Below are 12,634 nucleotides of genomic sequence, written 5' to 3'. Positions count from 1 at the left end.
TCAATCTGCATGTCTTAAAGGAGTTTTATTTCTTTAAAATAATATTTTGATAATTGTAAATGACTAATACAGTTTCTTTTTTTTCACTTCAAGCAGCCTTTTTGTTCTTGCTGCACATTTTTGGCTTTCTTCAGCAGAAGGTTTCTTGAAGTCTGTCCTGCCTTTTTTATGAGTACCACCTTTTGTGATACTTCTATTACTAGATTGAAACAATGAAATAAACATTAAAAAATTATAATGACCAAACTACTTAATCTCTTTTGTTTTATTCAAAAGCCATTCTTCCTTGAAGCAGTCTCACCCATCTTCATTTTAATGGTTTAGGAAAGAGTATTGTTTAAAGGGTTTGGTTTTTTTTCCAAATGCAAATTGTTTTCCTGTGCTAGCACTGATGATGTGAAAAAAATAATCTTGTTTTTTTCATTGCATCATTTTCTGTCTGTGCACCTTAGCAAGAAAATGAACCGACGTTGAGTGGACCTTCGCATACAAGCTTTTCATATTGTTGAGAGGTGTATTGTTATGGATATAAAAAGCCTTCTCTGACCGTCTCTTTGGCAATGTATCTTATATCCATACAGGTGCCCTCCAAATTGAACTGAGTGAAGAATCTGACCAAGGCAAATATGAGTGTGTTGCAACCAACAGTGCGGGTACACGCTATTCTGCCCCTGCCAATCTATATGTCAGAGGTAGGAATGACATAACCCTGGCATCCACTGTTCGTTCAGGTTCAGGGATAAGATACTTTCAGGATCTGTACAGTTACCACTGTAATAATCAAAACGCCATGGTAAATCTGTCAGTCATAACGTTCATTTTAAACTGTAGAGGAAAGGCTTGGGGTTTATTTTGTTCTTTTAAAGCACTCTAGAGTCCAATCTATCCTGCGGGTTAAAGTTTGTAAGTATATTTGTATCTTTACATCTTAACTTCTGTTATTTTTCTGAATTGAGTTAAATTAAGCTTAGCATTTATTTTCTTTTATTAGTTTTGGTTTGATTTGGTTTGGTTTGGTTTGGTTTGGTTTGGTTTGGTTTTCTTTTCAAACTCCTGAAGTGACTGCTGTGTGTGCTACTAATGAGCTGAGTGTAACCCCAAGGCATTGAGGTGTATGCCTATCTGACCTCTGCTGTGTAACTGCAAAGGAAAAGCCTCTAACTTTTTAACTTGATGTATGCAGAGCACAACTGTATTTTCTTCTTTTCTGTTTCTTCTTATTATATATGTATGTTTATATCTATATATTTACTGTGAGACTTGTGAGTGAGGTGTAGCCCTTTAGAATGATAGTGGTCAATTGGCTATATTATTTTAAGAAATTACCTGAGTATATGACAGGTATGGTTAATAAGAAAACAGCTATTCCTTGTGCAGTAGTAGAAATGGTTATTAACGTATGAAAATAAATTTTAGTTCTGCTAGAAAGAAGGGGTTTGTTTCAGGCAGTATTTGCTATGTCTGATTGATGTAGATTTCTGTAAAACAAGGCCTATAACATGCATACATACATATGTGTATATATATGTGTGTGTGTGTGTGCGTGTGTCTATAGTGTAAGGGCATGGGTGGGGGAAATAGGAATGAAAACATAAACATCTGTAAAATTTGCAGCAGGGTGAATGACCTTACAAAAGATGTCTAGCTTGATTTTGAAATTTTTTTTAGAGCTGATTTTTCAATCAACCTGATACGTTTTCATATGGTGTGACTCTTATGGCTAATTAAAAAAGAAAAGAAAGGAAAACCTTTCATAGTTATAACATCCGTAGAAAGTTATTTGATCTTCTATTTTCTTTCTCTTGTCCTCCAACATACTGACTTTCCTGTACTGCATGAGGCATGTATACCTTTATATCCAAAGGAAAATTTCAAAATTACGCTAGCTGTTGTTTCTAACACCATTGTAGCTATAGAAAATGCTGACTTTTCAAGGTGAGGTAGGAAGGTTTAATTAGCACAAGTAGAGATGTTCAACTAGCAGTTGAAAGCCTTGATATGGCCTTTTTACTCTCTCTGTGTTTCCCTTGTTTTTCTCCTTTCCTCATTTCATTGTGTTCTGCATCAAACCCCCTACATCCCTCAGAGCTGCGAGAAGGTTGGTGTGTTTTTTACTTTTTACCCACCTTAAAAAACTATTAATTAAACCAATAACAAAGAATACAAATGAAATGAATGTAGCTGCATTGTGGCATTTTTTATGTTAATGTTATGTTTAAGCTCGTCATGGCTTTTGATGAGTGATGATACTTAACTGTTGTGCATGGTAAGAGAGAATGACCCTGGATGCATGGCAGTCTTTTTAACTTTAATACTAACGTCTACTAAACTTGGTCAGTGTTCCTGCTTTTTCTTCCCTTTTAATTTCTTGCTTATACTGATGCCTGCTTTTCAAGGAATGGTTTCAGTAGTTGCTTTTCTAAACAGCCTGCGCATGAAGACTAGACTCTCCTTTGTCTATAAGCATTTTGTTCTATACGAGAAGTTCCTCATTGCCTGCCGTTTGCTTTGGGTGGCCTCTGTGAACTGGCCGTTTACGGATGTTTTGCTCTCTGCTTGTTCCCTTTCTGCCTGTCGTTCACTCATGAGGCCATTGCAGTAAGCCCCTTCTGAATCTGTAGAAGATCACAGAAACTTAAACCAAGTGGAAAGGTTTCAGACTAATATAATTTTCCTTATTATTTTTTAAACTCACTCATAGTTCTATTTACTTTTAATTCCTTGCTAAATTAAAACTGTCCTAAAAACTAGCCTCTATTAAGGCCAAATAAATACAGTTTCAAGTACACCATCCATGAAAGGCCTAAATACAAACCTACCTCTCTCAGCTGCCTCTGTCACTTCCACCTCCTACACACATGTGCACACCACTGAGAATATTTGAAGCAGGAACACTGATCTGTTATTGCCTGGTAATTTTCTCGGTCTTGTGTTTGCTTAAATATTAACTACTCTGTTAGTGGATTGTCCTGCTATATGTTTAAGGTTAACCCCCCCTTGCTGTCAATACAGAAATGTCTAATATTATCAGTCCTTATTTTGCTTTCCCTTAACTGTGAGCATAGTGGAATCCTGAATGTTCAGTAGTCTGCTCTTTCCCCAGTGGCCCTTCCCAGCTGTTGCTTTTTAACCACTTAAATTTAATCTTAAGTTCCTTGTCCGTCAAACTCTCTGCTTCTCTTCAACTCCTGTATCTATCTGTCAGCCTAGCCTATCCCCATCTCTTTCAAGTTTTTTTTTCCTCAGCCAGTGTGTTTCCTTTTGATTTCTTTTTCTCTCTACAGTTTTTATTCAGACATTTCCCTAAGCATGATTCTCTATTGTTTCTGTCATTTGCTTGCCTGCATGACCAAATCCAGTACTTTGGTACTGGCTTTGCCTAGTCTCTTTCTGTGACTCTGTCTCTCTTTCCATATATATATATATATATATATTTATATATATTTATATATATTTGTATATATGTATACATATGGTGTGTATATATATATATTTATCTGTGTGAAATTAAATATTTTTTTCTATGTTTGTTTCAGTGTTAGTGTGAGGTCTTGAGGCTGCATCTACTTTGAGTCTGAAAACAAATGAACTTGCACTTTCAGTTTTTACTGTAGGCAGCGTGTTCCGGGACTGTGATGTGACAATGTGGCCAAGCACATTTATTCACATCAGCTGGAAGCATGCAGCATTGAAGTTGGTGATCAACTCAAGCATGCTGTTGACCTTCCAGTTTTCTTCTGTGCATTTATATATATGTATGGGCATAAAAAAATGCATATATATATGTGCATCTCTGTGTGTGCGTGCACGTGTGCGTGTATATCTTTTGCATGGTGTTCGTGTATTGTTAGTATGTAGTTAGTTATGTGTGGGGCCCTAATAGGTCTGAATCAGCCTTTGTATGAATGTGCCTAATAATATCCTCAAGTAAATAAAGAATAATTCACATTGTGTGCAGACAAAATTCTTTTTAGTCTCCTATTTCTCCTGTGCATATTTTCTGGCAGATCAGGACAAACATTAAAACCATTAAATTGTGTCTGTACACTGCATGCCATCTGTATTTAAGACTCAGTTCCTTTTTTTGTACATGTTATTACCTTTTTTTGTGTTTTGTTCCAGTTCGACGGGTCCCACCGAGGTTCTCTATCCCCCCCACAAATCATGAGATCATGCCTGGCGGGAGTGTAAATATCACCTGTGTTGCGGTGGGGTCACCAATGCCATATGTGAAATGGATGCTAGGAGCAGAAGATTTGACACCCGAGGACGATATGCCAATAGGGAGGAATGTCCTTGAGCTTAATGATGTCAGACAATCTGCAAACTACACTTGTGTTGCCATGTCTACCCTTGGTGTCATAGAAGCAATAGCGCAGATAACTGTCAAAGGTATATCCCAAGCCCATATATCTGGGTATAGTTCAGTTGTTTATTTCATTCATTTTCTTATTTTGAGCAAATACATTGCACTGAAAGGGACTACATGCCGCTTGCCCTCTTAAACCAAGAGAGTAAATATTCCACCCAATCACTGGCAAAAGACAAAATAACAGGCTCAGACAGCAGTAATGCTCATTAATTAAATAAGTAATGTTTATTAAAATAAGATAGCTATAATGTTTCATTATTCTTCTGGGTCTAGCTCACAGCCTTTGTTTCAGTTAAAGAAAGGGTCTTACAATGTTCCATTTACTTTTCAACAGCAGGAGCTTTCAGAACCAGTCATTTAATTTTTAAGTTTCCGTGTGTCCAAGTATCATATTCATTAAATAATTGGAAACTAGATATTCAGAAAGTAGTTGAAAATTCAGCTGTAATGGTGTATTACCTGTCTGTAAGATTATTCTTTCTGCATATGCTTGTGGTATTTATTACAAAAGTCAGTAACACTAGTTTGTGACAAGTGAACTATATAGAACAGAGCTTGAAGATTTTCTGATAGATTTTTGGAGGAAATCATAGCTTCCAGAAGCTTCCTCTGAATGGATTGCACCTTCTTTCTATTCCATCTTCCTGTGAGGACGTTGTTGTTTGTAAGCTTCTCTACTTTAATAATTAATGTCTACTGTTACCTAGTGCTAACTGTATTTTTTGTCATTTGTCTTTAGCCTTACCCAAACCTCCTGGAACACCTGTGGTGACAGAAAGCACAGCAACAAGCATAACATTGACTTGGGATTCTGGAAACCCTGAGCCAGTTTCTTACTACATAATCCAACACAAACCCAAAAACTCAGAGGAGCCATACAAAGAAATTGATGGTGTTGCCACGACACGTTATAGTGTGGCTGGCCTAAGCCCATATTCAGAGTATGAATTTCGTGTAGTTGCTGTTAATAACATAGGGCGAGGGCCACCCAGTGAGCCTGTGGCAACAAGGACTTCAGAGCAAGCACCTTCAAGTGCACCACGTAATGTGCAGGCCCGTATGTTGAGCTCTACCACCATTTTGGTACAGTGGGAAGAACCTGAGGAACCTAATGGACAAATACAAGGTTACAGAGTTTATTACACCATGGACCCCACTCAACATGTTAACAGTTGGATGAAGCACAATGTGGCTGACAGCCATATTACCACTATAGGGAATCTTGTACCCCAGAAAACATACTCTGTGAAAGTTCTTGCTTTTACTTCTGTTGGGGATGGACCACTTTCTAGTGACATTCAAGTCATCACTCAAACAGGAGGTAAGCTAGCAATGAACAAAATTTGTGTGGAAAAAAAACCTGCCTGCAGAGAGAGACTTTGAGTTTAAAATTTTGCAAAAAAGCCTCCCTCTCAAGGACAGCCAGTTTATTCAGGCAGCTTTTGCAGATAACATTTTCTCAATTCCACAGTGCAAGTTATCTCTGAAGAGAGGAAATTGCCCCCTCACACCTTCATTTCTTTTTTCATCAGTGTCAGGAAGTTTATCTGTAGCTCAACTAAGTCTCAAGGAAACCTTCCTCCTGGTGTTACGGCTTCTGTTTGACAATATTCTGCGCACCAAACATGTTTGTCAGGTAGTTCTTTATAGCTCTCTTCAAGGAGTTACCGATGTTGGTGGGTTTTGTTTAGGTGTAATGTTGCTCCTTTATGCTGCATCACTCTAGTGAGCCTTGGGTTTGGATATTAAAATGTATGTGTACCACATGTGTATTCAAGTAGTAGGTAAGGTTCTGAAAACAAAATAAAACATGAAAGCATTAAATACAGCAAATCTTTGTGTAGGTTGAAGCCAGCCATTCTGTATAATTTGGATTTGTAAATTAAATCCAACCTGTCTCTGCGAAGGTCACCATTTTCTTGGTTTCTGTTTGCAGTTAGCTCGTTTTGTTTCTTTTTGGGGAGTTTTAGGTCCATGAATTAGTTTTATTAGCAAAGGACAAGCAAAATGTTTTATGATATCAAAAGCCAGAAGCCCAGGTGTAGTTGCACTGCACAAAGTGGTTTATTGTAGCAATAAGAAATAAAAGCTCCTTTTGTCTAGCAGTTTAAAGAAAGCTTTATGAAATACTACTGTAAGGTTAGTGATTGTCTAGAAATATATAATACTACTTGAATTTTTTAGTGCAGGAAAGTTTGCTCTTGCAGAATTTGGCATCCCTGAACGTTTTAAGAAGCAAATCTCTAAAATGTAACTGTAGACAGTTAAATTTCATCCAGTTTTTACTTCTGCATTTTACCAATAAGCATTTAATCAAGTCAAAAATTGGGGTGTTTTCCTGGAATCTTTCTAGGTATTGTGTTACACAAAGATCTAGGTGTGTTACCATTTTCAGTATCTCAGCTGAGAAGTTACAAAATTAACTGGCTTTAGACCTTCTGGTGGTACATTAAAATGTGTCTGTGTGCACATACAAATTTAAATATGTACACCATAGTTGAATTTTGGCATTCACAACCTTTTTCACATAACTTGGTTTTATTTTGACATATGATTTCTGCTTAAATCCATGTGCATAAAGCTTTTCAAGAAGAAGGTTGAGTGAGCTCCTTATCTGTGTTTCCACTCACGTCTGTAGACTTCTTAGATTAGAAATTATTTGACAGTGGTTTCCCCAGTAAAGGATGAAGGAATTGAAATAATGAGCACTGAGGCTCATCTGGACCAGCCCAAGTTACATTACTTGTAAGGTCACTAAAGAAAAGTTCTGTTTATTAAAACCTTCATAGATATTGCTGTTAATCATGCCCATCTCTTCCTGATTACTGTTGCAATTTGAAAAAATTAAAACAACATTAATAGTGCTGGAGCTTTTCTCAGTACATGCTTTCAGCTCTGTAACAGCGTCGACTTGGTAATGTTTATTTGAGACTATGTTAAACAAAAAAAAATGGGGAATACAGGAGGAATATTTAAACATTGGTACTTTTACTTGAAATATGAACGTTTTAAATCATAAAACAGAAAAAACCCTAAGACAGTCTAGTGCAGTTCTCCAGTTCAGGGTATGCTTAAAAACTAAGATTCTCCCATCTTTCTATCCAGTCGCTTCTCTTAAGTGAACACCACAAAATAAAATGCCCTCCTTGCCCTTTTCTTCCATCTGAATATGGTTGCTTTAGTTTAAGTCTGTCAAACTGAAACTGATTCCAAATATTAAAGTGAATTATAAAGTACCATTTAGAAACAGGGGAAATGGATTTAATGGAAAAAAAGGAATGGCATGCTGATTATATTTAGTTGATGTTTTCTCATATTTTAAACAAATAAGCCTGCCATTATAAATAGGTAGCTTAGCCCTTATGCTTACTTTGGGGATATTAGAGCAACAGAACCTTATATCTGTGACTTACAGGCTCTGTTAGATCGTTTCAAAGCTTTTCTTCCTAAAGTGTATTCTTATATTTGGAGAGAAATTGTGAAATTTGTTCTTAAAAAGACTTTTTGAAGGAAGTTTTGCTTTCTGAATACAGCAGAATTCTCCTCTTGAAATGGCTGTGAGAGGCTTCTAAGTTTGCAGGTCAGTGAAACTGCTGATAGTGAAACTTAGGTTTAAATTAAAATATTGACTAGGAACATGTAGTTGAAGGGGAGGAGAAGGAAGCATTTGTCAGACAACCAAACATAAGATATTTTTAAGAAAATTATATTCAGGGTTTTTTTTTCAATATTTTACTTATGCATTTTAAGGCAAAGCCATGTCCTCCAGCAGTAGGACAGTTGCCCAGTTGTTTTTAGAATTGTTTTCTTTATGATAAAAAGACACCATTTAAACAAAATCTTTAATCAGAAATAAGCTGTGGAGCTGAACCTTTTGAATAAGAGGAGATCAATTCCAAAAATTATACCTAAGAGAGTCCTTATTCCACCTTTTGGGCCAAAGGATTTGGTTCTGTTAAGGATGGAGTTGGAATCAGTCTATTATTTGAGTGAATTGATTTACCAAATATTGCAGTAAAGAAGTACTGATACACGATTTAGTGTGGTACTTCTTGCTCTTTCTTTAATTTTGTTAGGAAACAAAAGCTCTGTTGGTTCATGTCCATTTTAGGGGCTCAGGACATGCTTGTTGTCCTGTTTCCTTTCTGTGCTTGAATTGGTCAGAAGTACATATACTCTGAGTGGCATATCATAGACTGTGTGTACTGGGGAAATTTAGACTTTTAGACTAAGTGTTTGGTTTGGTTTTGGTTTCATTTAGTTTCATTTTAATGTGCGAAGAGAGGATAGCTAGTGAAGGAATTAAGAGAATCTTGTTTTCATTCTGAACTTTGGTAGAGAATGGTGAGAGAGAGAAACACAAGATCTGTTGGATTATTGGAGAAAGAGAGAAAAAGTATCCAGGGAAATAAATGTGCATCTGTAAGCATATGCTTTTTAAGACAAAAATTTAAAACATAAACCATATTATTAATTTTAAACCTAGGATTCTCCAGGGTTTGGAGACTAAAGATTATTGCAGTTATAAAGGGCTAATGTGAACATATGAAAAAGGACAATAATGAGAAGGTTAAGTATCTGACTTGCAGGGCACATAAATGGAGCCTTAGCTAAAATGAAATTAATGTTTCTGGAGTTCTTATTGTAAAAGAAGATTAAAAATTCAGAGGACCAGAGTCCATAGCAAGGGAATACTGTTCTGTGTTGTGGCAAGCTAGCTACTTTATCATACATTTAAAGTTGCTGTTATAAACACGTGAATGGGGAAACCGCATATCTCTCAAACTCCACAGTACTAGTGTCCTTTTGAAACATTTCATGGAAATGGACTTCGACATGGGAAGGGTTGTAAGCATGCAGCCGGTAAGCTGGCTCAATGCAACAAAGCAGGTGGAAAAACCACAGAATAATTAGGGTTAAAAGGGACCTCTGGAGGTCATCCAGTTCAGCTCCCCTGCCAAGTCTGGGTCACCTAGAACACATCCAGGTGGGCTTTGAATGTCTCCAGAGAGAGACTCCACAGCCTCCCTGGGCAGCCTCTTCCAGGGCTATGCCAGCCTTAATGTAAAGAAGTTCTTCCTCATGTTGTGATGGAGCTTCTTGTGTTTTAGTTTATGATCATTGCTCCTTGTCCTGTTACTGAGCACTATTGAGAAGAGTCTGGCACCATCCTCTTCACACCTGCTTGGTTTATGCATTGATGCTGATGTAGGGTGCAGGATAGTTTTTTAGGTGACAAAATTCCCCTTAAGGAATATCTGGTCAGGTACAAAAGACTTTCATCTTTGGAATAACTCCTCTACTCTCAAAGCACAGTTAACTTCTGTAAGGTATCTTAGTCTCCATTTTACTTCATTTAAATGCTGATATGATAGGTTCAGTATTGAGGATCTCACCTTCACACAGTGATTTTTTTTTTCCTCTGGCTTTTAATCCACCTAACTTTTCTAGTTAGAATACAAAATAGCATATGGATACGGGATATTTTTTTAATCAGATTTTTTTCAAGTCCAGAATTGTGATTTTTACAAATGCATGGATGAGCACTAGAAATGTGCACATATTACCTTAGTCACAGAATTTAAGTATGGCAGAAAGCAGCTTGAAATAATTCTAAAGCAACTGTACTGCTACACTATAGAAAGGGAAAGTAGACAGAAGTACTCTTAGGAATAATTAATCTCTGTGTTCTCTAGTCAGTCAGATAAGACTATATGGCCTTTCGTTAAGACTGACCAACATGTTAATTTTATTCTCTCAAATGTCAGTTGCACATGTATTTTAAGCAAGTGATTTATGGATTCTCATTACTTTGCTATGCCATTTTTTTTTAATTTAAAATCTATAGTAACTACGTATTTTGCGTACAATGGTTCTCCGTTTGATACTGTGAAACTCAGCTATCTTAAGACTATTTTGAAGAATTTATTTCAGATGTAGCAGAAAGACAGAGAGCAGAACACTCATATTAGACATTTTACTTTGTACATTATGGATTTTATTTTCTAATTATATTCTATTAGGATTTGGTACTTCTAAAAGTACATGTATTATTTTACCAAAAAAAGAAAAAGCACCTCTGGAGCACAGTAGCTCTTCAGCTCTAAGTGCTTTTCTGTTTCATACTTCTTTCAGAAAAAACAAAAGCATAAGCTGTTTGTCCCTTTAGGTTCCCTACTAATTGTAAATTCTCTTAGCCAATCTATTCTCCTTTGCAAAGCTGCTTTCTAGTTGAACTGATTAAGTTTTCCTTTAGGTATGGATTTCACCCTAACAATGTCATGGGGCCCTTTTTAGCCTGGAGGCTCTTCTCTTTTCCCATATTACTTGCATACCTAGCACAGTCCTGGAGTAGTTTCCTGGTTACCTAAGCCAGATGAGGAGCTGTACAGGGAACTAAAGTGCCTTTCTGATTTGACATCCCATTTTATGATTTTGTTCTGGCACTTTAATCAGGAGTGGACATAGAACCACATATGCAGGACAAGGTCCAGCAATCTGTGTTTGTTTCTGGCTAGGCAGCAACATGCAGAACTAGCAAGTGAAAATGTAGAACTTCATATGAAGTTTTGGAAAAAGTTGTTGAGGATTTTGTTCTTTGTTATTGCACTGTAGTCTTTCACTGTGTCTACTTCTCAAGATTTATCATGTTTAGAAGTAACATATACTTCTATATTAGATATACTTGGAGCACAGGGAGGTTAGGAGGTTTGATGTACTTTTGTAGAACACATTGCCCTCAAAGCAGAAAAGACAGTATTGAGAGAATGCTGATGGAGAAACATCCTCTTTGGTGAGGTGCCCATGTACAACACTAATACGGAGTGAGAGTTGATGTGTAAAATTAAAAACACTTCAGTAAGATTATGAAGTTCACTTACATAGATTTTGCAGTTTCTCTAGGGTTTTTTTTCTGTCTCTGAAGTAGACCAGTAGCTTCTGTCAGCTCCAGCTTGACTTATCTAACATGTGCCACTGAAGACTTTTTTGAACAGCTGTTTCATGTTCTAGACATAATTCCACTTTCTTAACTGATACTTTTCCTTTGTCTTAAGCATTGGGTTCCTTGCAAGAGTTTATTAGCAATGCAGCATGTTTCCTTACTGCTATTTTGGTGTTGTTTTCTTTCTTCTCTTTCTTCTCTTACCTGTCTGGAGCAATGCAGATTCCCTGTCAGCTCTTTCTTGTATCAGTGTTTTCAGCATCAGAGTTGCATAACTGTAGTTAAAAATCTGATGAGAAACTAGATTTTACTGCAAGGTATTGGTATTATTTTTACAAATAGCATTTGGAAGAGTCCAATTAGGCATCACCTTGTCTTATAAAATTATTGAGAGTTGCAGTCCTAAGACCACAAGGGTGTTTTTTTAAAAGAATACTTGGAGAATGAGGCTCTTAAAACACACAGAGACAGGAAATACCATTAGTTCTCCATCTGCTGCCATATTTATCATAACAGATTGTACCAGCCTTCATATGAGTCACTTGACTAATCATTTACTATTGCTGTCTGGCTGTGGTGTACAATTCATGTATCCATACATTAAGTACAGATCATAGCATCACAGGACAATTCAGGCTGGCAGGATGATCTTCTGGGGAGATGTCCAGCAACAGCCACTGCCCAGAGCAGGCTCAGCTCTGGGGTCAGACTGAGTTTCTTAGGGCTTCATCCAGCTGAGGTTTAAAACCCCTGAAGGCTGATATGGGCCAACTTCTCTCGGTCCTAGTTTTATTGTTGTATTGTCCTGGGCCTCACCTGCCACACTCTGTGAAGGGACTGGATACATTTCTTGCATCCCTTCTGTTGGTATTGAGGGTACCCTTGAGTGCCCTCAAACCATCCCTTCTCCCAGCTGAACCATCTGCAGCCCTGCAGCCCCTCCTTGCAAAATCCAGAATATTTTTGTCAAAAATACTTAGTTGATATTTCCTGTAATTACTCCCTGTGCTTTGTGATCTCATTCCCTTTGCATTTTGCTGTACCTAGGCAGTGGTGTCTTTTTAGATGAGGCATTTTTTTTGAAAAACAGCTAATTAGTCCTATTCCTTTTCATTCCTGTAAAAAGAGTTGGTCTTTCAATATTCATTTTAAAAAATGGTAGAAACTAGCAACCTCCACACAGGAACTTGAATATGCACCTCATGTAGAAAGGCTATCTGTCTGTTTAAAGTTAGGTATCAAATCAGTACCAGCATATACAAGGGTGGTGTTACCCTCAGAGTAGTATTCTGTAAAGGTCTGGGAAAGATAATATACCA

The 12,634-nt window shown here is 37.0% G+C and overlaps 1 protein-coding gene across 18 annotated transcripts in view; it reads left to right on the top strand.

Moving 5' to 3' along the window:
* The window catches only part of PTPRD (protein tyrosine phosphatase receptor type D), a 368,346-nt gene that overhangs the window by 230,870 nt on the left and 124,842 nt on the right, over positions 1–12,634 (top strand). For 10 of the 18 annotated variants that reach the window (XM_071579823.1, XM_071579826.1, XM_071579811.1 and 7 more), the window contains 4 exons: positions 582–692; positions 2,087–2,098; positions 4,123–4,392; positions 5,112–5,693. In XM_071579823.1, the coding sequence (XP_071435924.1) occupies positions 582–692; positions 2,087–2,098; positions 4,123–4,392; positions 5,112–5,693 (975 nt within the window). The remainder of the gene's footprint in view (positions 1–581; positions 693–2,086; positions 2,099–4,122; positions 4,393–5,111; positions 5,694–12,634) is intronic. The other 8 variants (XM_071579825.1, XM_071579819.1, XM_071579818.1 and 5 more) reach the window with 1 other exon arrangement.

The sequence above is a fragment of the Pithys albifrons genome, chromosome Z (assembly GCF_047495875.1).
Source record: "Pithys albifrons albifrons isolate INPA30051 chromosome Z, PitAlb_v1, whole genome shotgun sequence".
NCBI lineage: Eukaryota > Metazoa > Chordata > Aves > Passeriformes > Thamnophilidae > Pithys > Pithys albifrons.
This window is presented reverse-complemented; position numbering and strand designations above follow the sequence as displayed.